The sequence below is a fragment of the Mycteria americana genome, chromosome 3 (assembly GCF_035582795.1).
Source record: "Mycteria americana isolate JAX WOST 10 ecotype Jacksonville Zoo and Gardens chromosome 3, USCA_MyAme_1.0, whole genome shotgun sequence".
Taxonomy (NCBI): domain Eukaryota; kingdom Metazoa; phylum Chordata; class Aves; order Ciconiiformes; family Ciconiidae; genus Mycteria; species Mycteria americana.
In genome coordinates this window covers 56,238,921-56,264,593 of record NC_134367.1, presented here as the reverse complement: position 1 = coordinate 56,264,593, position 25,673 = coordinate 56,238,921, and the positions used below count along the sequence as shown (strand labels likewise).

The 25,673-nt window shown below is 40.3% G+C and overlaps 2 protein-coding genes across 2 annotated transcripts in view; one reads left to right on the top strand and one right to left on the bottom strand.

Annotated features, from left to right (window-relative positions):
* GOPC (golgi associated PDZ and coiled-coil motif containing) overlaps positions 1-10,051 on the top strand; it is a 30,841-nt gene extending 20,790 nt beyond the window's left edge. The window contains exons 3-8 of the mRNA XM_075498621.1: positions 3,856-4,031; positions 4,317-4,482; positions 5,727-5,822; positions 6,598-6,762; positions 7,443-7,623; positions 8,136-10,051. Of these exons, the coding sequence (XP_075354736.1) occupies positions 3,856-4,031; positions 4,317-4,482; positions 5,727-5,822; positions 6,598-6,762; positions 7,443-7,623; positions 8,136-8,254 (903 nt within the window). The 3' untranslated portion in view covers positions 8,255-10,051. The remainder of the gene's footprint in view (positions 1-3,855; positions 4,032-4,316; positions 4,483-5,726; positions 5,823-6,597; positions 6,763-7,442; positions 7,624-8,135) is intronic.
* Positions 10,052-21,346: 11,295 nt separating this feature from the next.
* DCBLD1 (discoidin, CUB and LCCL domain containing 1) overlaps positions 21,347-25,673 on the bottom strand; it is a 49,145-nt gene continuing 44,818 nt past the window's right edge. The window contains exon 15 of the mRNA XM_075498631.1: positions 21,347-23,740. Within this exon, the coding sequence (XP_075354746.1) occupies positions 23,223-23,740 (518 nt within the window). The 3' untranslated portion in view covers positions 21,347-23,222. The remainder of the gene's footprint in view (positions 23,741-25,673) is intronic.

The window sequence follows — 25,673 nt, the reverse complement described above, 5'->3', positions numbered from 1 at the left end:
ACTGCAACATACCAAAATTGCTGCTAAGTGCAATTATAGCAATGTGCTTGTTCTTTATGCCTTCTAATGAAATACAGAGTCTGCTGGTAAATGTCTTTTGGAATAAGTCATTTATGTTGTTGTATTTTCTTGAAGTTCCTATTGCCTGTTTCTCTAATTATGGAACTCTTTTCTTCTGTCTTAAGTCTGTCCTTTCTGTGGATGAAATGGTAAGTATGCTGATTGCCTTTTTTTATGTTTAAGCAGTGCTTTTGTTTTGTGCAACAACTTCTATATGTTGGCCTCAGAAACTGGCAAAACAGATCTGGCTTTTTCCTTCTTCCTGTCTGTTGGCAAGATGCTGTGTAAAGAATTTTCTTTGCCTTTTAGTTTTCCTTTTCTAGTTTTCGTGTCCTCTTTCCTAAGTCTGTGTGTGTTTTATTTATTATTGTTACAGCTAATTTGGGGTGATACCTGACAACCCGACATTCTGAAAGATTGTGCTGGCAGTATCTCAAAAATTTTTAAGGTGTTATACAATTTCTAAAGCATAAACACTGTACACATCTATCAGTGTATTGTATTTTAAAAAAAAATCCTGTCAACTTTTCCTTGTTTTCCCTTTTCTCAGGGGAGATTTATGGGCATGCTTTAATGTGATTTACTGGCTTGTGTAACAGCCCAAAGCCCAAAACAGCCCAAACTCAATAATACATAGATAAGAAGAAGACGTCATACAAAGTTAATTTTTCTCGTTCGGTCTTTCATGGTGATAGACTTGAAAGGTTTTTAAACAGCTTTTCCAATTTTATTATGTTATATACCTCATTATCATTGCTCAGTATTTGTTCTTTGAAAAGCCACAGCATAGCTGGTAACAGTAAGCTTTGATCTTCAACATTGCAGTTGCATTTTTGGTTTGGTGGTTTTTTAATATGACCAACAGAAAATACAGGTTTTTCTGTTTTGCAGAACCTATGCAATACTATGAACACTGGAAAGCATGAAATGATTCTGTAACTTCATCAATTTTTTTTAAAGATTTTTGGAGACTTACCACATCTCATGACAGTTGGTCAAAAAAAGACATGTTCTTTCAGTACATCTTCAGATATTCTGTATTGCAAACCTTTGATTTTTCTTCGTGGTGATCAATTGGAGACAGTCCGGAGTAGCGTTAAGAATGGCTTCTGGGTATAATTTTCCACCTCTGTCACAGAGTGATAGTCATAGTAATGGAGAAAATAGGAAAAAACAATTCTGTGGGATTACATTGTTCCTCATATTTTAGGAATAACATTTAAAATGCATGGCTAAAAGCGATACCACTTAGAAATATAACATTTGACTTTCTGTTTGAAGTTAATTTGAATGATGAATCAAATTCAGAGAAAATAAATGGAAAATTTCAGTCTTAATGAGAGTGTTTAAGCTGGCTACTTTGTATAAATACAATAAAGAGTGCTACATGGAATTGGCTAGGGTAAGCAAATATCTTGGATCACTTTAGCAATTCACTTTTCTGGGAGAGGTTGGAATTCTTCTCCCAAGGTGTATTTCAGATACATCAAAGAACTCATGCATCTCTAAAGCTTTTTTCTGAATAGAAAACAGGACTGGTACATTCTAGCAAATTACTTGCAAAGCTACTATGAATTTTTAGTTTATGACTTTCTATTCAGTAAAGAAATCATAAAAATATCCAGTGAGGAAGAAAATGGAAGTTTGGGTGTGAATAACGTACCTTCATATGCCTGTCAAATTCTAGTCTTTGTCTTTTTATATTTGTCAAATAAAAGTTGTTCTAAAAGTGAGCACACGCACAAACAGGGGGCCTATACTATTTAGAGCAATATTGGCAATATGTACATAGCTAACTTAAGTGTTACAGGAACACTGTATCTGTAAACGGACTCTCCAGCTACTGCGAAACGAGCGTTATGTCTGAACTGTGGCCCTTCTTACAGCTAAAGTGTGTGGCAGAGGCAACGCAGCGTGTTGGCACTCTTGAATTCTTGTAATTGCCCTTTGGCTACTGGCAGTAGATGTTAATTAAAATAGCCCAAGACTGTCATAATAAGAGAGAGAATTGCTATAGTTTTAGAAACTCCTGTTCTCCAAATGTCAAAATTCTTGGCTTACAAGTGATCCTGCAGTTCAGAAAGAGATTTGTTGAAGAGTCATCTCACAAGACAGCCGCCAACACAAAGGCCAGAGACCAGAAGAAGCTTTGTGTGACAGGTTTTCTAACATGCATGTGGAGTCAAACCTGATCTGAAACTGGGTCAGTATGGGAATTACAGGAAGCGAAATGCCAGCGATTTCAAGCAATCTTTGTGCCACTCCTCCTGAGCAGTATGCTAGGCAATTCATGGCCAATATGCATATACATGTAACATACTCCATTCATTTAACCTGATACAAATACTTAACAGATGAGGGAGATTGTAGAGTCCATCAAATTCAGAGTTGTCTTTCTGGCAAATAGCTATAAATGCCTACACATACCTATTGTGAAAATACCTCTCTTTGGAAGGACCAACCTTTCTTAATATCTCAAACATGGTAATATCAGCCATATTTATGGTTTTATATCCAGGCTTGGAATAAGTGGAATTGTGAATAAGCATATTCACAGTTTGATAACAGATTTGTCTTGCCAGTTCTGTAAAATTTTGTTTCTGTCCTATCGCTTTTTTAGTAGGAGCTCCTGGTTTTATTTGTTTAATGATGTAATTGGTACAAGTACAAAGAACACTTCTAAGGTACTCTGAATGTCTTCAAAAACGTGTTATGGTGAACTTAGTTTTTATTGCTATTTCAGTTGATGGACATTTTTAAAAGGGAACAGTAATAGATCCTGTGTCTCTACTGTTTTCCTGGTTTGCGGTGGTTTTTTTCTCCCCACTTTGTAAAAGGGATATAAAAAAGATATAAAATATACAAGTAATCAGATGTGCTCTTCTTAAAGTAGATTTCAAAGAATAGCAATCTGAGTTGAGCATACTAATTCCTTTGACTGTGGTGCTCTGGGTATTAGAAAAGATAATGACTATGCATTTTCTGTACATTTGAGATGGACCACTAGGGAAGTAATTTGTATTTCCATAATTCCTTTTTCATGAGGGGGGTGGGGGGGAAGGTATGTTTCTTAGAGTGTTTTTTGTGTGTTTGGGTTGTTTTGTTTTTTTTTAACAAAGGTATTTTGCACTAACTTCTCTTTTAAGTTTTGTCAGGGTAGGCATCTTCATGTGTAGAATCTCTAGCTTTATTTTTGTGGTCTTCAGAGTCTGATTTGGAAATGTCCATGGCTGGACATTTCTTGGTTGTTTGCATGAAAATAATTGTCATTTTAAGGATATACAGACTTAAAGAACATTTCCTTGACATCTGGTCATACTAAAAATTGTATTAAAATAGTTAAAGAATATTATCAAATTGAAATATTTAGTGATTTTAATTTTAAAAATAATCTTCTCTCTCATTGCATGAATCTTATATTTGAACACAGGAGAAAGTGAGGACCATATTCAGGCTACTTAAGTTTTGCCACCTATGTGTGACAGAGAGAAGGAAGCACTGTTGCTAGTTTCAGTCCTTGGACTTTGAACCAGTATATGCATTTTGTGCTAAAGAGTTGCAAGCTGGATAAAAATAATGTCAGGAGCACAAAGTTGAATGCAAGGCCTCCTTTCCCGCAAGGGGAGTGTACAAACCACTAGCTGCAGTGCCAGAGTCCCTGCTTTCATTTTTTTCCTGCATGCATGTCCTGTACACAGGAGAGTTACTGTTTAAGCACACACAAAGTGAAGTAAGTGCTCTTTCATGATTAACTTAGATAAAAGCTTTCAACTTTTTTTTTTTTTTTTTTTTAAGGAAAGGGAACTTGAAGCTAACAAGAAAGAAAAAGTAAAAGAAGCTCAGCTGGAAGCTGAGGTGAAGTTGCTGAGGAAGGAAAATGAAGCTCTTCGTCGACACATAGCTGTGCTTCAGGCTGAGGTTTATGGAGCAAGATTGGCAGCCAAGTATTTAGATAAGGAACTAGCTGGAAGGTATGTAAAGTCAATCTGTGTCCCTTAGCATGAGATGTTTTTTGTTGTTGTTTTCTTCCTTTGCATCCCCAGAGGCAGGTCTAAAGTTAAGACTGAGTAGGAAAAGTCTTACATTTGCAGTTAATTGAACAAAAGGAAGAAACAAAAAAACCCCACAGTTACTGCACTTGCACTAGTTGCTGCGTGACTGTGTGCTGTAGCCAGATGAAGTGTGTGAATTGTACAGTGCATTGATTTTTCAGTTGTAAAACAGCATGTTGTTTTACTTTCTTTGTCATTACGTAGGGTCCAGCAGATTCAGTTACTGGGCCGAGATATGAAGGGACCTGCTCATGACAAGCTCTGGAATCAACTTGAAGCAGAAATACACCTTCACCGCCACAAAACCGTTATTAGAGCTTGTCGAGGTCGAAATGATCTAAAACGACCAATGCAAGCACCACCAGGACATGTAAGTTGAAAAGATGAGCCGTTCCTCCATAATTTCCAGCATTTGTGGAAAACATATAAGAGTTATTTCTTCATTTTTGTGATTGTTTTCACTTCAGTATTGTGTTCTTTCAAATGTCACTTCTAAATATATAATTCTTTGGTATGCTGAAGGACAGTTCCGTGCTGAATAGCATGTCCCCATAAATGACCATGAAAGATGATACAATTCCTTTGACTTACCTAGGAACACTCAATCCTTTTGAAAACTGAGCCTCTGCTGTGTGTATATAAATATGAATTTAACAGCATAATTTTGTTACCTTGGTTTCAAAATGTGGAGCTAACTTATTTACAAAAAACAAGAACAACATTTTTAGGATTAGATTGAACTGAAATTCATTTTTAAAAATTTGTTAAAGGCCAGATAAATTGACACTCTGTAAAAGAATTGATTTGGTTTTTTTTCCTCCAAAAGGTACTTTTAAAAATAAAACCTTTAAAAGGCATTTCACTGTAGGTAGCCTTGGTAGAACTCACCCAACTTGGCACATGACCTGTTAATCACCCCAGTGTTCAGTGTATAAAACCAAATATTTTCAGGAAAGTGCTTTACTTTGATCTTTCTAAATACTTTAGTTTGTCAGATGGATCTCGCTGCCTATGTTGCTAATTGCATATAAAATATTGGTGGACAAATACCTATATGTGTGATTTTAAGGGTATGCATAATGGCAACAGCGGCTTAACAAAAGCAAAATAAATACCTTGATTTATTTAGTCTCTCTTTTAGTTTTGAGTTGAATGGCTTTTGGTATGGTTTGTTTTTATTACAATAAAAATAAACTTGAACAGGCAACCTCTTCCTTGGGACTGTATTACATCTTCTATCATTTGATTAGTTTTAAATTGCAGTTACATCATATAACTTTTCAGCAGTGATCAGCATTCCTTCATGTAGTCCCTTATATTTTCAATATGTAGCTGATTTCCTTCTTTTGAAGTTAAGTTCTGTGTTGTGCATCACTCAGCACTGAACTAATTGAAATAAATTATTCTCATCAGGAGTGCATAGTGAGGAATCTTTTCTGATTTCATACCCTGTCTGTAAAGGGGCACTGTAAGTCAGTCCTGCCTGGAGCTAGTCTAAAACTCTGTTGCTGCTATACTGCCTGTATACAATTGAAAAAAACCCAAAATGCAGAAATGCATCACTTTTTGTTCACACATTTATATTTACGCTATGTTTGTTTTTTATCAAACTAGGATCCTGATGCCTTAAAGAAGAGTCAAGGTGTTGGTCCAATCAGAAAAGTTTTGCTAGTTAAAGAAGACCATGAAGGACTAGGAATTTCAATCACAGTAAATACTTGCATTTATTTTCCATGACACAGAAGAAGCAATTTAAATTTGTATTTGTACTTCTGTAAAATATGTGGATCAGTGAATGTATTGTTAGAACACAGGAAAAAAAGCATACACAAATCCATAGCTATGGTCATAGAACTTGAAGACTCATTTTGATAGATTAGGAAATAGGTAACTGCTACTTTATGTAAAACAGGATTTCAGTGATGTCTAGGGTGTAGACACTTTAGCAGATTAGCCAATGGTGAATTTTAGGTGTGGTAAGTCTGTAGAAGAGCAGAAACAATCTTGAGAACTAACTTCCAAAGCTTAGCTGTTGTGATTGTAACTTTTTCTTTAAAGTATCAGTATTGGCATCTCACAGCTAACAAAAGCTGTATTAACTTTTTACAACAAATTTTGAAAATTCTGACTATTATACTTGTATTCTAAATATGAATATTGTTTCTTGCAAGTCAATATGGTGCCTGATATGCTTTTTTAATGAGGTTTTGATGTTGTCTCATCAGCTTGTATATGATTTTATACTGTTGTTGTTATTCAGAATTGTCTCCTTTGACTCTTTGAGTATATATTTGAAATTTGTCCATTCCTTGGTGGGGAGAAGAATTAAGGGAAGCATCTCATGTGTTCTTCTTATGCATTCTTTTTGTCTGAAGCATGCTTTCTAATTTTCTATAATAAAAGTTGAAATAAGCACTTTAAGAGCAAGTACCAGAATGTTGATTTTATGCTAGTGGTTAATTAAAATCTACTTTTTTTTTTCTAGGGTGGGAAGGAGCATGGTGTTCCAATACTGATCTCTGAAATCCATCCTGGACAACCTGCTGATCGATGTGGAGGACTGCATGTTGGTGATGCTATTCTGGCAGTAAATGGAGTTAATCTGAGAGATGCAAAACATAAAGAAGCTGTAACTATTCTTTCCCAACAGGTCAGTTGGGACCTGTTATCCATAGGCACATTTAGGTGCTTCCTGTGTTCTGCCTATTGAATTACCTTGAATTTTAATGTTTTCTGTTAAGCACAGTGTTATGCTAAGCAACAGTGATTCCTGAAGCTGTATCACCTTACACTTGATCTTCTTATGTCTTGCTATTTAAGAAGAAAAATGCTGGGTCAGTACTGGTTCAGTTAAACTCATGTATGGGCTAATGATTCTTCAGTAAGGCTGGTAGAAATCAGCTTGTTACATTGCCCCACAGAAATAATTATTTAGTGACATACGTTTTATTCTTTTATCTGGACAGCTCCAGCCGAACAATGTTTCTCATATGTTTTGTGATCTAGAATCTTCTTCCTGCCTTGCTTCCCATTTTCAGACAGTTAACAGGTGCACTTAATTTGTCAGAAAACTTACTCGTTAGAAGTCACTGTTTGAAATGTATTGGCACATAACTAAGAAATTCAGGTAACTTTGGTAAATCTTAGCTGTAGAGCTGTACTTCTTTGGTCAGTAAAAACTTAATTCAGATACATATCCAAAATATTCAACACAACTCTAAATGTGTTTACGACAGTAAAATGTATTTGTTTTAGTAACTAGCTCATCTTGGTAATCCTATTACGTGGCTGTGCAGTAGTAAGTAAATTTGTAATTTCGTTGCATTTTAGAGAGGCGAGATTGAATTTGAAGTAGTGTATGTTGCTCCAGAAGTTGATTCGGATGATGAAAATGTAGAATATGAGGATGAGAGTGGACACCGTTATCGTTTATATCTTGATGAATTGGAAGAAGGTGCAAATTCAAGTTCTGATAGGAAAGATGCAAATGTGGATGTCAAACCCTCACAAGGTAAACCTTCTAAAATGTGTTACATGCAGTTTAATTCTGGAGTCTCAATATGCAAACCAGTTTCTGGAAAACACTTTTTATATTCATTGTAAAATTAATCCACTGTTAATTCAATTAACCTACTAGTAGACTGTCAGCTCTTTTGGTTGGTCCCTCACTTATTGGCCTGGTTTACTTAGATACAACTGAATTAATTTGTGGGGGGTTTTTTGTGATCGCCTTTTCCCAAAGGTTGAAATTCAAATTTATTCTTATCTTTTCCTGACTCTGGTCTAGGAGTAGTTAATTCCCCTTGACACTTCATGTTGTTGGCTTCTTCAAATGCATTTTTTAGATCGGAGAGGTATAGAAACAGTTCTGTTTTCCTGTCATACTACGTTCTGCTAAAAGCCTATTAGCTCTTATTTAGTAGTCATTTCAGCACACTTTCCAGTTTCTGAAATAAGGCTCACTGATCTGTCCTTCCCAAGATTATTTCTCTTCCTTAAATAAAATTTGTTTTTAACTTGCAGTGTTTGATAAGAAACCAAGTATTGATGGACATGAAAATGGAGACCTGGGGAATTCAGTTGAAGCTCGGTTAGAAGACACTGCACCCAAATTAGCCCGTTCTGCTGAGTCTTTATCCTAAAAACAAACAAAAAATCAACTGGACAGGTCCCGTCTTTGGGAACAATTGATAATCAATATTGACTGCTCCAAGTTGCATATACTAGTGTAGGTTGTAAAAGGATGATTAAATGTCAAAGGGAACTGTATTACTGTTGCCTGGAAAAAAGGCAGTTGCCTGGAAAAAAGGCGGTTACCTCAGGGCTTCATTGTGAGCAATTCTAAATGTGGAAAACTGTCTTTTGCGTGACACACAGTAGTTATCTAACACATGGCATGTGAAATGAATTTTCTTTTAATAATAAGCACCAAAGCATGGGATTTCTAAAAAGGATAACCTCAGTACATTCAACTTTTAATCTCACTGATGTCCCCAAGGAAGTAGAATAAGATGTGGCCAGCTTCATTTTGACCCTCTGATGTTTTAAAGTGACAACTGATGTTCAGTTTGGTGTGAAACAAGCTTTAACTCTAGAAGGGTGAGGGGGGGGGAATTGTACCATTGTATCCATGAGCTTTGTACTTAGGATTTTTGAACGGTAACTTTTAAAAGAAAGCATTTTTTTTTCTCAGAATAATAAAAACCGGAGCTTTTATTTGAGCAAAGACTGTCAAAACCCAAATGGGACAGTGGAGTACTTGCTAATCGTGATCCTTCAACCCGTGATCATTTTATGAGTGAGATTTTTGGCATTGTTGTTTTAATGAATTCACTGCCAATTGTTCCATTTGAAACTTGCTCCAAAAGTATTTAAACAGAGTATTATGGGGTTTTAAAAGCAAAATTAGTTTAAAAAAATACTCACAATTATGTGGGCCCTTTGGTATTTTTTTTTCTGAGCATCATCAATTTAGTGTTCATTCTTGAATGGATATGATTACTGCTAATGCGGAGTGGTTTGAGTTGCTCATCATTAGCTTGACCTTATGAAATGCTGAGTGCTTTTGATGAGTACTGAACATATTTGTTTCACATTAATCTTTAAAGAACTGAAAGTTGAGTGCACAGTACTTTACAGGAGGTGCTCAGAATCATACGGTGTCTGGCCCTATCTGTGTTATGGCAGTCGTATTAACCTATAATTGTCTTACTGTTGAAACAAAATGTTACTCCTTTTGTAAAAGCAGTGTATCTTAAAATAGCTTTTAATTGGTGTACATCTAAAGGCCCACGGCATGGCTGCAAATGGGAATGTTGAGGATGGTTTCTTGGCCAGTTTCTCATGCTCCATTTGTAGACCTTTTGGTGAAGTGCAGCACTGTCCACATGCAAGCTCTACATTGTAATCGCATTTATTATTTCAGCATGCAATTCCGGCTTTCTTGTTCACTGCTCTGCAGGCTGTTGAACTGTAATGTGAAAAGATAAGATTTTGTACATTGAGAGAGGAACTAATGTGAAAAGACATCTTTGCGAGTGTTACTCTGTGGGATGTACATACATAAGAAAAAACCTCAAAGGCCTTTAGAGTAACATCAACTAATCTTATGTTCTAAATTGTGATGTAGAACACAGTTACTTGTCTCTCCTAGAAGCACTATATATATGTTTATAGAAAAAGCCTAAAAATGTATATACTTTATTCAAAGATTTTGCTATTTATAAATCCCTTAACTTTGCTATTTACATGATCGTTTTGTGTGTGTGTGCGTGCGCGCATGAGTTCCACTTACTCAGTGGAATAACATTATTTGGTTCATTTTTTATAATAGTCCTTGTCATACAGCATACTGTTAAAGGTTTTTAAAACAGTTGAAGCTGTACAGTTTTCACCAAACAGAAACTAGTATTTAAAAATAAAGCTGTGTGAAGAAGAAACAGGTCCCCAGGCATGTTTCTTTTTCTGAAGCTTCAGAAACTTGAGGACTCATTGGCTGCGTGTTAGCAGATAAATCCACTGCCATAACTTTGCATCCAGATTTGTGTTTTTCCCACAGTTACTCAAGCAGAGCGCGCTCTGAAACTGTCTGTGGCCTGGACACTCAATGTCCTCTTTGTCAGAGAGGATAGTTCAAAGCCAAGTAGTGATCTTCCTTTCTTTGAAAATCACCGCTGTATGAAATCTTGCTGCAGCTCTAAGAAATGAGGCTCGTCCAACTAGTCTAGTGACTTCTAAAAAAGGCATTAAATTTGCCTGTACAGTTTCCCTTTATTTGAGGGAAAGGTGAAATTTTTAATTTATTCGTTCTTCCTTACTTCTTGGCACACCTTATTTTCCACTTAATGCTTTTGATCAGTTTTAGCCTGAAGTGGGAGAATGTAACATTCCTTGTCCACCAGTTTCTCATGATGCTGTGCTCTTTTCTTCATCTTCTGGAAGTTGCTGGACCCTTTCTCTGCTCTTACCTTGTCTATTTTTAACCTATATGTGAGATCAACGGAAGGAACAATTGCTGAGGAATTGAGATTTGAGTAGGCAAATTAGGTAGTAGTAAATTATCACCAGATTTCCTTCCCTGTAGTTTTTATAACCTTTGTTTAGAAAGCCCTGAATGGGAGGATTTTGCTCAGACACTACAGTCTGTCTCCATGTACTCCATACTTCCTACCAGCTGATTTAACATACTGGTTTATTGTAGTCGTACTGAGATGCTTAGAGATTAATATTTAAACTGAGAAAAGTTTTGCAAATTTGGATTTCCCGATTCAATAGACAAATGTGTATTCTCCCCTTTGTCAGTAACTGGAAGACTCAGTCCTGCTGATTCCCAGAGGTTGAATGAATTAGACTTGGAAGAACTTCCGAGGAGAGTCAGTATTCAGACTTCATTTTTAATTTTTAATGTGTAAAATGGTTTACTTGTGTGTATATATATTTTTACTTAAAAAAAAATAAAATAATATTCTAAAGAGAATTTTGCCATTTTTTTGAGTAGATAATTCCTTGCCTATTAAAAAAAATCTGCAGTGAGACAATTGTATTTTAAGCTAAAGGTGGACAGTGTTTGTTGGCATCTGGGACCAATGTTAATTAAGAGCATGTAAGTTAAGGAAGTGCTTTATGGCAATAAATTTAACTCTGATCAAAGGCTGTATGTAGTATTTCCTTTGTAGAAGTGTATTCTTGGCAGTGAAGAGGGTTTGTATCTGTCTCAATATATGTTAATCCACAGTTGTATCAAACAAAATTCATGTTTTTATTGTACCTGTTCAAACATTATTACATCATGGATTAATCTCATTTCTGTAGCAGGTAGGACATTTTGCAACAACTGTATACATCTAGTTAAGCTGAATATAATATATTTTTATTAGCCTGTAAATAAATACACTCTTCTGCATTGCACTGGTTTCTCCACCTAATTCAGGCTGGCATTTAATTTTCTTGTGTTTTTATATATAAAATACAGACACCTAACTCTCTGTGTGATCTTTTTCTGTTAAGCATGTAGCACACCTGGCCAAAAAGCTAATATGAGGAAAACCAAAACTACATAACATGAAGTTTGACACTAATCCAGTCTTAGCCAGCAGTGCTTAATAGCCAAGTACATTTTTTTAAAAGATAGAGTTATAGGGCATGTCTCAAATTTCATTATTTGAGATGCATTTTCTGCTGAATTTTTTTTAATAAAAGGAAAAAAGGGAAATATTTGCAGTGCCTGGCTGATTAACAATACCATAAATATTGTGAAGCCTTTGGCTAAGAGCTATAAAGACCCAGTCCTGTCAAGGGATTAAGTCATTTGGGTAAAATTGTGGAAACGGCCATTTTTCTTTTTTCTGTCTTTTGTTTGCTTGTTTGATTTCCATGCATTAGGAATAATAGGTATATTCTGATTTTTCCACTGAAGTTACAAAACACTTATCTTTAAGATATAATTTTTAGTCCTGATATTAAAGTCTTTTTGTTCAGACTAAGTGTCTGTTTTGTGTGTTGAATTACATTTTTTTTTTAAATCATCTCTCACCTATACTTAAGTGGTCATCTTGCCCTAAAGCATCAAGTTCATCTCGATGAACAGAGAGCTCAAATCAAAGATAATGGTAACTGTGGTAGGAGTGTAATTATGGTAGTACTTAAGGATTTATTGAGAATGTGTAAGTAGAGAGTAGAAGACTGGGAGGGTAGGAACTGTCTCAATAGACAAGCTGAGTCACATTGGAGGAAAAGACGTATAATGCAAAACTGGTGCAGGCTAGAACCGCAAGTATTTATTTTTTAGCTAAATTTTTTAGGAGAGTTTAGATACGGGTGACTTCAACAGATGGAAGAGGGAAAGGAGAGAAAACTTACACTTGGCTGAGCTGTCATGAAACAAGCAGAGGATTAGAGGCAGCTATGAATGAAGATGGAAATGGATGGAAAGAGGAGAAAAAAAATTTTGTGTCAGCTGGGGTCAAGGAAGATCATTCAAAATTTCTTTGTGTCCCAGTGCCCAACTGAAGGACCTCAGAGGCTGTTCCCAGTGACCACGGTCACTGAATAGTCCTCTGCATTTTTTTCCAGAGATCCACACATGACAGAAAAGAAGAGAAACGTGTCCCAACTCAGGATATGTGTAGGGAGTCCATTTTTGCTGGTTAAAACCTCAGCTCAACGACCTGAAAAGAAAATTACCTAAAATATTTCAAGCTTGCCTTTTGGCCAGAGTGTGTCTTTTCCAATACGATGTGATCTCCAATTCTTCACAAACTGTAGAAGTTTCACAGCTGGAGGGGAACCCAGGAGTTGCGAAGCGGTGAACATGCTGGCTTTGAAAGAAAAATACTTGACGACTTTGGTTTTTCTTTTCTCAAGAAAACTCAACAAGGCAGTTGTTGCTTCTTATGCTCCAGAGTAGCCTTGCCTTATCTGTGTTTGCCTGGCGTAACCCTGCCACAGAGGTACTTTGGTATCTGATGCGCTTTGGTATCTGTGGCTCCTGATGCCCACACCTGTGCTGCGTGGGACACAAACAGGGCTTAGAGGCCAAATGGCTGCATGAGGCCAAGCAGGATTTTTTAAGGGTTTTCCCTTTTTTAAGAGAAAATTGAAGCCACTTGGGTAGAATTTCCACACACTTTACAAGTGTTTCATTCAATCAGCTGTCAAAATTATTTGGTGTCTCTTTGTCAGCCTTCTGCTTAGTGTGCTGAGGCTTTCTCCCAGCTGTACCAAGGGGAAGCATCGGAGCTGCCAGTGTTTTGAAGGCTGCAGGAGGATGCTCTTCCAGTCCCCCGTGAGAGGTATGTTAGACGTGCATTGATCCCTATAAAAGAATCCAGGAAAACTGGTTAAAATGGTGCTGTTTTTTCTTGGTAGCTTTCTACTGGAGATAATGATCACGTTAAGTTTCCTCATTAAGTTTTTGGCACTCTGTATTTCTTCAAATATCGTTTTTGAAATGCAAAAGCACTGCTCCTCTGAACTGCAGCCTGAGCCATCTCCCCAGCATCCCTCCATCAGTTGCAGGGCCGTCGGCTCCCTGCTGCCTGGTTTTCAATGGCTGGGTCTCAAACAGGAGGTTATGGAAATGTGAAAACAAGCAAAGCGAAAGTACAGGCGTTCACAGACAAGCTGGAAGTCAGGGGTGCTTGGGAGACCTCTGGTAACTTTTCTGTTGAATTGTAAGTCTTCAAATTGTTAATAAATATATCTGTAAATCATAAGTCCTGTTGGTTAAATCTTAATTTTCCTACAAACTGTCTAAATATTTGCACAGCTATTATTTCCGTAAGATAGAATAAAACAGAATGGCATGAAAATACTTTTATCTAATGATATTATATTTGCTGTTGACCAAGTGTTTATGTTTATTATCAACTTGTTTAGAGGAATGAAAACATTAAAAGTCACGCTGCTGAACTGGAGTGGTTATGTATCCAGTCCACTGGGCTTACGCTGCTGGAAACATCCTTGCCCTGAACATTTTCCTTCCGACAAGAAGTGGGATGTCCCAGTTCACTCCCTGTTGGAACAACCTGTGGTGAGTTTGCCACTGTTGACCCTTCCTCAGCTAAGGGTGGGTGAAGAAGGCTGCTGTGGGTTGCCCATGCTGATCCTCTTGTAGGATCAGAGACTTTAGGTTACAGCCACAAAGGCACCAGTTCCTCTTGGTTTCATTTATAATTTACATGGTTGTTTATGGTTCTGGGAGAAGGGATTCCCAATGGACGCTACGACTTAAACCCTTCGATGGATACGCACCTCAGCTGCTGAGCATTGGCAGCTTTGAGCTTAAAACTGAGGAATGGACTTTTTATGTATAAATAGGGATTTTTGTATAGCTATCGAGTGTTACTGCACAGTTTCCTATTTATTTGATCTTCCTTTTTGTGCAGTGTGACAGTTCAGGTGTTTTGCTAATTTACGACAGACGTGGGATGTCATAAGACAGTTCAGGGAGCTAACAGAAATTTTCAGAGCTGTCGTGCCTCTAAAGTGGTTATTCTAAATCCAGGTCATGTATTACTAACTTTGAAACTGATTTTATGTTAAAATGAAGGACACAGGCACTTCTATATTAGCAAGAGTGCTATGTATTATAATAAGTTAACATGGTTGTCTTGAGTGATCTGGCTAAATAGGCAAGTGTATTTTGAGCTGTCTCAGTTTTATGCTATCTTCAAAATCAAGACTTGGTAATTGCAATTTGTGATCAGAATCCTAGTTTTTAGTGCTAAGTATTTGCATTTGTATTTAGTGCCAAAAGGGGGCAGCAGCTTCCTTCAAATCTTCAGCGTTAACCAGACTTGGAGAAATAGAAGCTATTGTTTTGTGGGGTTTTTTTCTTTTTTTAATTTAAAACATAGAAAAAACTTTATTCTTTAGAACTATTTCTAGTAACATGTACTCTTAAGATAACAAACATCCAGTCTAGTTCACATCCTGTAGGAAGTACTTTGCAGGTGACACTTCTTGTGGTAAAAATTGTCCTCTATGTCTCTGTAGCATATGTACAAGCACACACGAACACACACACAATTACAATTTCACGAATTCGTGACTTGTTAGAGAACGCTTAAATATCCCCATCAATTACTCTAAAAATGAGTGCTCTGCTCTCTTACAAGCTCGCGCCCAAGCAGTGAAATTTTTTATCTGTTTGTGGGCAGATAAAAGAAGTGACCAAATGCACCGATAAACCATGAAACGAGATAGCAGGTAGGTTTGTAAACTCTCCTGCCTGCACTTTGCCAGTGCCCTTCAATCATGATATGCAACCAGCCTTGTCACATTCCTGGGATCTTTGCTGGAACAGAGGCTGCCCATGGTCATGTCAGTCTGTGGTGAGGAGAAGTGAAAGAAGGGAGGTGATGCTCACATTTTGCTCTAGTCCAGTTTCAGACAGAAGCTTCTCGGTCAGAGGAAAGAGGAAGGTCAGTTCACATGGACCCACCATCATCTTTTCCTACTGCTGTTGGTTTCCAGGGACCACCAAATGGTAGTGCAGTCTCCAAACCTTGTTTGCTGTCATTAACCAGGTGATCAGTGAACTTGTCAGCCAAATGTTCTATGGCATAAAATATTTATGTCCTTGATGCTGGTCCTTACACAGTGAAGTGATTGTACTATAAACAAGGGGAGGACGGGGTGTGACTTCATCTGTCAAAAATTTGCCTATATAAATTAAATACATACCCTAAAGGGGTATCTTTATGAATGCCATCTGCAGGGCATTTGTAAGATGGTAGAAAAGTTATTGTGGCATTGTTACCAAAACTGTGGCTCGCTTTGTGTTGTGGGGTGTCAGAAAAAACTTGTGCTGCCTTTTATGACAAGATGCTGAAAGTGCTTGGGTATCTGTGGAAAAGAAGTTGCATGAGCTGTCCACAACCTTTCCACGTCCACGCACAACTGGCATTTCCATATAACAGGCATACTTTATCCAGGTCACCTTATTCAAATTTTATAAAACTGTCTGTCAGAACAGATGGTGTCACTTAAGGATAAAAAGCTTGGCTATAGATGTGAAGAAAAGCTGCCTCTTCAAGCAAGGTCTGCTAGCACGTCGTAGTCTTTATCACCTCTGTCTTCTCTCCCTGCATGACAGAGGACTTTTCACAGGTTTGCAATTGGTGTTTTCAAAGGCCTTTACGTTTTTGGGTGGGCTTGATTTGTTGCTACAGCTCTGGACAAGTGGCAGCATATCTGTCTGGCTCAGTTTGCCCATCTGTGAAATGGTTGCCTGGGCCCCAGAAATTAAGATATGTAAAATACATTTGTAAAGGCTGAAGTCTCTTGTACATGCTCAAGGCATTAAATCATTCAGACCAGAGGCTGGGTAGTGGCTATAGTAACATACTGTCTTTCAACGTTTTTTTCTCCCCTTCTTTGATGGCAAGCGTCACCATCTTCTCTGCTATCTGCCACTTCTCATGGAGGAGGACTTCTGATAAGCTCCCTGTTGTGGGTCAGGCTTCAGCCATTGCTGCATATTTCTGTATTGTTTGTATTAAATTGTTCCTAGTGTTTCTTTTAAGCCTAGAATTTTGGCATTACTTTTTTGGCTACCTTCTAGTAGGCAACATACATGCGATTTTAAAGGCTATTATTGTCTGTTGTCATCTGATCTGGCTAAGACAACGTCACAGGTTTTGAATAATTTTGTTATCTTGTAAGTTTTCTCACTTCTCTTACTAGCTCAGACTCACAGGAGGAAATGCTGGATATTCAGGGATACTGTTCCTCTTTGGGTGAGCAGAGAATGCAGATCATTAAGGGAGCTTTTCCAGTAAGGTCTGTTAAAAACTTTGTGTCTTGTCAAAATTATGGATTCCTGACGTCAGTTCAGGGTGGTGAATCAGGACACAAAAGCCTTAGTAACAGTACTATGTCATATATGTTGGCTTATATTTTTTGCTATGCTGAAAAATGATGTTGTGCTTTAACTTAATCAAGTTGTCTCCTTCCTGGATTTCTCTTTTTAATACCTGGGACTGTATAAAAATAAATGGGATGATAATCTCTTGGATGTCGCGTGGCAGCTCAGTAGCTGTGTTGCAAGTGGCTGACTAAATAATGAATTCACTCAGGCCAGGACAAGAGGTTACTGAATAACCTCTGCATACTGTAGATGGCAAATGTTTTTCAGGACTTACAGACACAAAATGTGAGGCCAAGCCTAAACAAATATGGTGAAGTTTGAATGAAAAAGTCTCCAAATTCTCATGTCCAGACTATACAATGAGATAGCACAGAAAGTCAGATGCTAGGCGTCCTCCTTATCATGGATAACATGAGTTTTCCCCAACTAAGGATGTCTTCCCTCTTGTCTTTATCTAGTTTAGAAATACTTTATCTGACCCTTTCTCGCGTGTCCTTTATGGATGGTAGGACTGTACCGGGGGGGGCTTCAAAAAAAGAAACCCTCAGGAGAGGTTTCTATTTTAAGTTTGAAAGTGATTGTGCAGAAATGGCACCTTCCCTTTAAATAAGCATGCTCCTTGAAACTTGCTCAGCCTTCAATAATTCAGAGGCGTTGCTGCTGCTTCTTCATAACGTTGTTAGTCTTGTTAACCCCACATAGCTATGGCAGGGAAATTTTCAGTATAGGTATCAACAACACTGATGAGTTTCAAACGAAATTATAAACTCTGCTTTCATTTACCCCATGCTGTACTATCGCAGTGGAGGTTGAAGATCAGTACAAGCTTACAGCATAGCTGACATTGGAAAGAAAAGGGCAGTATAGAATTTTTATTGTGGAAAATAATAAGGAAAAAAGGAATGCAACAACACAACCTTGTCAGTCCTAGGGTCTGGACTGATTACAGGCTAGGGGAGCCCTCAAGACACCCACTTGCTGAGCAAACCTAGCCTGGTTTTGGAGAGAGGGCAAACAGAAAAATACCAATGGATTTCTACGAGGTTACTTTTCAGTGGGTGCCCGACTCTGCAGGACTTCCCTGAGACCACTGACTTCTTTCTTAGAGGCCACATAACTCCTGCTCATTTTCTTGCTTTTTGTTACTTGCCCTCCTGAACGGAATTAGAACTCCCTGGAGAAAAATTACTAGCTTGCCTTCCTTTTGGCAAAAGCCAGGACACAGACAAATAACTGCCCTTCATTTAGTTTTTATTAACTACCTCAGCAGTGAATTTATATGCACATTTTTGAAGGTGTTGCTGAAATGCAACACTACTGTTTTAAGGTCAAGGGACGTTAGTGTAACTTAGTGTAAACAGTGTCATTTGTTACGGCAATAGTGCTTCCTTGCTCTGGTTTTTAGATCCCTCAGAAATAGCCAGTGAGTGAGTCCTCATGTCAGATGATTGCCACCTGTATTATACGGACACAAAGCTGGGGATGTCGCAACAGAGCTGACGGGGGGTTTTCCTTAACACCCATTCAACAGTGGGTGTAGGTCAGAGGCACGGGCTCTGCCAGTTACCGACACTGGTCACCTGGTTTGCTCTGTGTTGCAGATGCAGGTTAGATCACCTGAGCCCTGAAAAGCCTCTGGTGCCTTCTGCAATTTTCTGCATGGCCACGAGACCATTTTCCTCCAGTGCAATGGAGATGAGTCCTGGAGCAGCTCAGCTTCTGTGTCCGGAAAGTCTGGCAGTGATGGAGCGGCGCTGGGGAGGGTGCAGCAATCCTTGCCGTATGTCTGCATGCAATAGGAGTCTCCAGCACCATGGAAAACCAAATCATATGTGTTTTAATGATAGTCATCCACCAAACAGTTAAGCAGAGTTCGGTGTCTGCTCCTGTAATGGGACCTACGGTCTGACATTCCCATCCTGTGTAGGGAATATTTCGTGCCTCAGACGGGGCTCCACTAAAATCTGCCCACGGAGTGGAGAACTGCCAAATGGCAGTTGGTGGGAAAAATCTGAAGAAAGTCTGCATTAAAAATTCAGTCTTCCCGAGGTTTAGCCACGCCAGTCATGCAGACAAGCCATGGGATTCACAACCTGCTTCTAATGGCTGGAATCCAACCTCATGGGTTTTTTTAAAGAATGAAGCAGGGATCCCTCATTTTAAAACACGCAGGTGCTGGAGGCGCTGCTGTGGCCGCTGCCACGTTGGCTCCGTGGTTACGATACTCACCAGACGCAGGGCATGCGGGCTGGTGCTTTTCCCGCCTTCCCCCATCTACGCAGAGACTGCCGTAGCCAGTGGGCTACTGAGCTGGTTGAACCCGTCCCGTGGACGGTGTCTGGAGAGGGAGGTGAGGCCAAGTGCTTGATCCAGAGAAAGACAGTGAAAGAGAGCAGGCGGTGCTGTAGGTGAGGAGGACATCCACCGAGCTGGGGAAATCCTAGTTCCAGTCTGCAAGTCAAGGACTAATTTTAATCTGTAGCCTGGTGGATGTAAAGATTCTGGTAGGTACTAAGGTAGGGTTTAACGTCTGATGTTAAAACTCTAGAAACTGAAAGAAATAGGGCAATACTATTTAAAATTACACTTGATAGGACAAAAAAAAAAGCTTTTGTGTTGCGTGTTGGAAAGGTACTCGACAGAAGAAATGAGAATTCACAATCTATTTTCCAGTCTAAGGAGGGGAGAGCAAGGAGCATTTGTATTTTTGCTGTGGTGTTTTGGGAACTTTTGTTGTAGTTGGTTTTTGTGGGGTTTTTTAAATATAAGTCAGCAGCTGGGAACGCATGCTAAGCTGTCATTTTTGGTTTTCAGTTGCAGGTAGCGTACATCATCTTTTACGCTTTCTTACCTCAAGAGCCGCCTCCTTCAATTCCCTCGGTCAGAGACGTGCAGTTCCAGCGCGTCACCCCGTTCCTGGCAAAGTCAGAGGCTGGCCCTCAACTGCAGCTGGGACAGGCAGGCCCTTAGTGCTACCATCAGTTAATATTTAACCTTCTTGTGAACTCTGGCTTGGTTTTACCGTTCCAGCCTACTGGGAGTGCCTGCTCCTGGTATGGAAATGCTACTGAAAGTCTCCATCGACCAGAGGGTCAGGCTCTGCTCTCACACAATCTCTAGAGACGTTGGAGAGACCCAGAGCTAACGCAGCCCTTCCAAGTGTGTAAATGTCTCAAAACGGTGCATACTCTAACCTTCACTGTGGAAGGAAGATTTTTAAACATGTGATGTTTGAGAAGGCTGCCTGTGTTATACCTGTGACTGGTTTTGATGGTGAGAACAGGCTGATGTAGACAAGCTGGAGTTTGATGTACCACTGTGTGAGAAGCCATTCAGAGGAGGAGCGTGAGGATGAGCCACTACCACTGGGAAGATTCAGGCAGTCCCCTTTCCTTCCTACACCAGGATTTAGTATCTCCACCACCATCAGGATAGAGAGATTACACAGGTAGGAAGTTCCCTTGCATATCTGCTGCTAGGGTCACTAAAAACTACCTATTTCCCTGGCCGAGGTGGAGGAGCCCAAGGCTTTTCATGTTAACCGCCCTCAGCCGTCACTCAGACGTGAACCATGAAGCACCATGGCAGTGACCGGGAGCTGTGAGCGACTACAGAGCTGCTGCGCTGCCTCCGTCCCTGTCAGCACCAAGCCACTGTGACCCAGGGAGGATGGAGATGTTTGGGGATTTATTTTAAGCCGTCTTTTTGCAGTTTTGCAGGGGGTTTTTTGAGGGGGGTGGGGATGAAGGCAAGGTGCAAACTGAGACCCAACTTTTCATTAGGCTTAAACAGCTGTGTTGAACGGCAGCAGAAATGGGCACATGCTACCAAGAACCCTTTGACGCTTGTAGCGTGCCGCAGATGCGCAAAGCATGCGGCGGAGGCATGCAAAAAGTTTATTATAATACAAGCAGCATCACCTGCTGCCTGGTCCCGTTGCACGGCTGCATTATCTAGGTGCCTCGTTAGGTGAGGAGTCGCCCTGATTACTGAGCACTGCTTGTTTGTAAAGTGACGAGGCAGGCTAATGAGCTGTGTGGGTGGAATATTGGTTTCAGGCTCATCAGGAGGGCATCCTCATCCTTTCCTCAATTTATATGCATCCAGCAGCGGGGTTGGGTGCAGACGTTTGTTCGTGGGTGCTTCTTCTCTAGAGCTTACGGACAGAAAAGCCGGGCTAAATGGGGCACCGAGAGAATCTTTTTTTAGCCTGTCACACTGGGACTGTGGATTGCAGCAGCGCAACTGGCACTTTTGCAGGGCGTAAGGAACGCTTCTTTCTCACCCTGCGGGCTATGTGACGAGAGTGGGCGCGCAGCGATGATCAAGTCAACCGAGTTAAGTAGCAGGCCTGTGTGACTGATTTACAAATACCAGTGTTCTTTATTTACACAGACATGTAAACAACAGAAGGTAAACAACACCACCCAGCTCGGTCTAACAAACAGGCTGCTGCTGTTTCACTTCAGGACCTGAGGTGTTTTAGACATTTCACAGAAACTGTATTGACAGCAAACACAGGAAGGCTACGAGGTTACCTTGACTCTTTCTTCTTTGCACGGGAATCGCATGCACAGCGCGGCAGCGTGAGGGAATGGCACCGCTTGAGGCCACAAAACAAGCGTATGGAAAGAACCCCCTAAGAGCTTGCCTTAAGGTCGGATATGGCTGGAGTTAGCAATATTTGTGAGTAGTATCACTGCAACTAGTCTGTACTCTGACAGCACTTTCCACCCAAGGATCTGAAAGCACTTTGCGAACAGACCACAAATCCTTGTTGCATCCTTTGCAAATTATCCCTGCTTTCCATGCAAGGAAATGGAGGGCCTTCAGATAGCGACTTTCCCAGAGCTCAGGTTTTACTGGTCTGATTTCCCACCTTTGTGCTTTAAGTATAGCACCATTCTTCCTTCCCAGAAGTATATCGCTTCTTGACATTTTAGGACAAGCTTTCGATTTCAAAGTGATGCTCCAAGCACTGCAGGCAGAAGGGCAGCGGACGGTCCCAGTCGCTACCAGAAGCTGTTTTGCTTCAACGCCGCCTCTGCTGAAAGAGGAGCCAGCTACTGTGCGATACATTGCACCCATCCCCACGCTTTTTCAAGTTTGTCCAAAAACAGAATTAAGGGTAACATCAGCTGCAAAAGAAAAACTATTTGAAAACAACTGTGCTGATCTGCTGTCTTGCAAATTTAACTGCAACAGTAAGCCATACACACGCTGTGTTTTACTTAGTTGAAATATTTCAAATAGAAATGTGACACTAAATTTGTAAGACAGAAAAAATACCTAGTGGAGCAATGAAGAGTTCAGGAAGTTTGCTGCCTTGTGCCAAGGAACAAATTTCCTTATAGTTTAGCAGCAAAAGCATCAGCTAGGGCTTGAACGGGATTTAATTCTCAGCTGTAAATTCACATTTTGGTTCCACACACACTTCCTGAAAAAAAAACCAGATTGACAGATGTTGGGTTTGTTGTTTGTTTGGTTTTTTTTTTTTCCTATTGCCGAGTGATCACTATGGTTTGAACCCAAAACTGGTTTCAGCCTTTCTACCTGTTTCTAACATGAATAGCAAGTTAGACAGGCTCAGCTCATATGCTAGATCAAATTCAAGCGTGTAAGAATTGCTGCTAAAAAAGCAGCCGGGAAGGTGGCTTTGAGCACAGTATTTAAATGCTCAGCTGCCTTTTCTTGTGCACGTTATGCTTCACGTAGTTTTACTTCTTCTACCCTCCCAGTAAGAACTACAGTGATGCCCTATCTTCAGTTATCGTAGGAAAGGAGATGAATCACCACAACCGTAAGATACACCATTTACAGCTGCCAGTACAACAGCAGGTAAAATAAAGATGGAGAAAGAGGCCTGTTTTTCTTAAATAGGCATTTCTGCAATCCTTTCAATCCCCCAGGTGAAAAGGAAACTTAAGAAATTCTTCTTAAATAAAAGCTATGTACAAATTGCACACATTGCAAATGGAGCACTGAGATCAGTTACAGAAAATAAGATGTACAGTCTTCACTGATAACATCTCTCTTGCTATAAACAGTGATAAACAGCATATGCTTTCTTCAGATGTCAGAACCCAGCAAGACTGCAATATTATGTACACAGGGCTTGTTTGCCTTCTGCCTCCTGCAGCAGAGTCCCTCCAAACTCTGTTTTTGCTTCAGAAAGCTGTGCAGCGACGTTCCTGCGCACCGCGTCTCTCCTGCGCACCGCGTCTCTCCTGCTCGGCAGATCACAAGAGAGCTGTCATTGCTGTCTGGCTTATTGGTTTTAGGCAGTCTCTGGGCGTCGAGTAACCCTCGCTCCCGAGGGCATTGGGCTGAGGTTTCTGGTAGTCCGTGCTGTAACTCACGGAGCTCAGAACACTGTTAACTTTGGGTTTGTCGTATTTTATGACACTCTGGGGTGTCTGATAGTCTCCGTTCCTGGTATCGGTCTTACATGAACTAGGGAAGCTGCCGGCAGAAAGGGAGTGTTTCTGGGATGAGACGACGGGTACGTTGTAGCCGTTTTCAGAGGGAAAATTATTTTCTCTTGCTATGTGCCGCTCTATGATGGGGGTGGCGTATTCGGGCTCTTGGCTGGTCAGGGGCAGAGCATATTCGTGCCGGTTAGCTCTGTGCGGACAGTGATAGTGATTTTCGAACTCTGAACTCCCTCTTCTTCCCTCGTCTTCAGTGTCCATGGGTCGAAAAGTAGATCCTTTCCGTGTTACCGTCCCAGTCCCGATCATGAGAGGCTGCTGATAATCTAAAAGGAAGCATGAACTGCTCAATTAGACACAGATAGATTATTTTTTGTATTCAGTACTTATGCATTGATAAGTATTACTTGGTTATCGTACGAAACGCGTGGTTATCGGGGATGTGAGGAAACCTTGCCCCAGTGCCGGTCCTGTAACCTCCTTCAGCGAGCAAGTGTTGCAGAACATGGCAGAAGCTCTTCCATGGAGGAGCTCCAATCTGCCACCCCTTTTCCTACTCCCTTTCCCCTCCTACCCACACAAATAAATTAACATCATTTCTGGAGTGTACTAAAAAGCTTTAAAAAAAGAGAGAAGTCAAGAAAACATTAGCAATGAAGTGGGCAAAGGACATTGCATGAAGATCCACAAACGAGAAGTTCTCCGAAGCAAGTGTTCCACTTCTGGAATAATTAAAATGCCCAGAGGATTCTTAATGAGCCTGACCAAGAGCCGGCCCTATTTAAAAGGCATCCTGTAGTAGCTGACTGACAAGAAGGATGAAGTTAGATGGAACGGCAGCCAAGAGAGTCAAGGGAAGTGTGAAACGCGCTAAGCCAGCTCAGCACTGCTGCGGGCGCACGAGGGGGGACGAGCCACCGGAGGAGAAGTGGGACCGGTGCTGATGGAGGAACTGGGCGGTCACCCCCGTCAAGGGGGACGGCAGGGATAGAGCTGGGGACGGGCAAACGGCCCGAGCAGGAGCAAGGAGTGAGATGGAGGAAATGTGGCCTCAAGAAGCACGTGTTTGCACCTCTAGTCGAGGCGGATGCCAGGCTGCCGTGTAAGAAGGAGATCTGGACTAAAAAGGTTTTAAAAAAATCCAGTAAAACTATTATGAGAAAATTCAGCGTTCTAACTTTCTCACTTTGGTGCTAGTGACAATCTCTTACAGATACATACGGTGGCCTGAACAGCTCTAGTAAATGACACTGCTAAAGTATCATGTTTTGACGCAGGCGCGAAGAAGTTAGCTCAGTTTCTGTTCTGGCATCGTGGTTCATCTGACATGAGCGTCGGATTCGATCCCATATGTCCTGTGAATCTTTTTGGCAGTTCCTGGCTGCTTCCCAAACTTCAGCATGTAGGGTGAAGGTGTTATGATATTTCACTAAGTAAGCGGTGCAGCTCTCCCCGGCATTGCTGCCGCCATCCCCAGCAATCTCCCTCGCTCAGGATGAAGTGTCTCGACTCGCTCCCGGCTGCCTTCGAGAACTGGCAGCCGGAGATTCAAAGCAGGGGGGATTTCGTGTAGCATGTTAACCTGTATGCAAGTTGCAGGCCCTCTACAGTTAAATTATTAAATGGCACCTTTCTGGGCTGCGGTCACATTTTTATTATTTCATGTTTCTTATTTTTAACGAGACTGTAGGTGAAAGGCTAAGGCTGGGGAGCTGCCTGGCCAGACTGAGAGTTAAGGAGGGGAGGATGGAGAGAGCAGAGGCTCTCCAGACATGGCCGGGGGAGACAGATAACCATGATTTGTGAGCAACCTTTATTCACTCCCTTTCCTCCATGAAATAAAACTGCTTTATAGGTCTCTGCATATTTATATTGAAAGTTTCTGTAAAGGACTGAAACCATCTTTGAAAGATATCCAGAGTAGCACCATATGGAATTACAGTAACCATCCATTTGTTTTTTAAATGTATTTCTCTGCCAAATGCATTGGAGAAATTCTAAGGAATTTCTAAGGTCTGAGGCTGGAATCAGCAAATTAATCTTTCTGGAAAATTGCTGATCACTTAGCCCATGAAATGGCTGGTCTCACTAGCCTTTCCAGACAGACTAAACTAGGCAGGGATAAGATGTGCTAAGGATGAATTAAAAAAACCATCCCTTTGGGATGCAAATAGTACTGATGCGGGGATTTGCTCTATCCAAACAGTGACCTGGAACCAAGGTAGCACAGGACAGAAGCACTGTGGGGTTTTTTTCTTC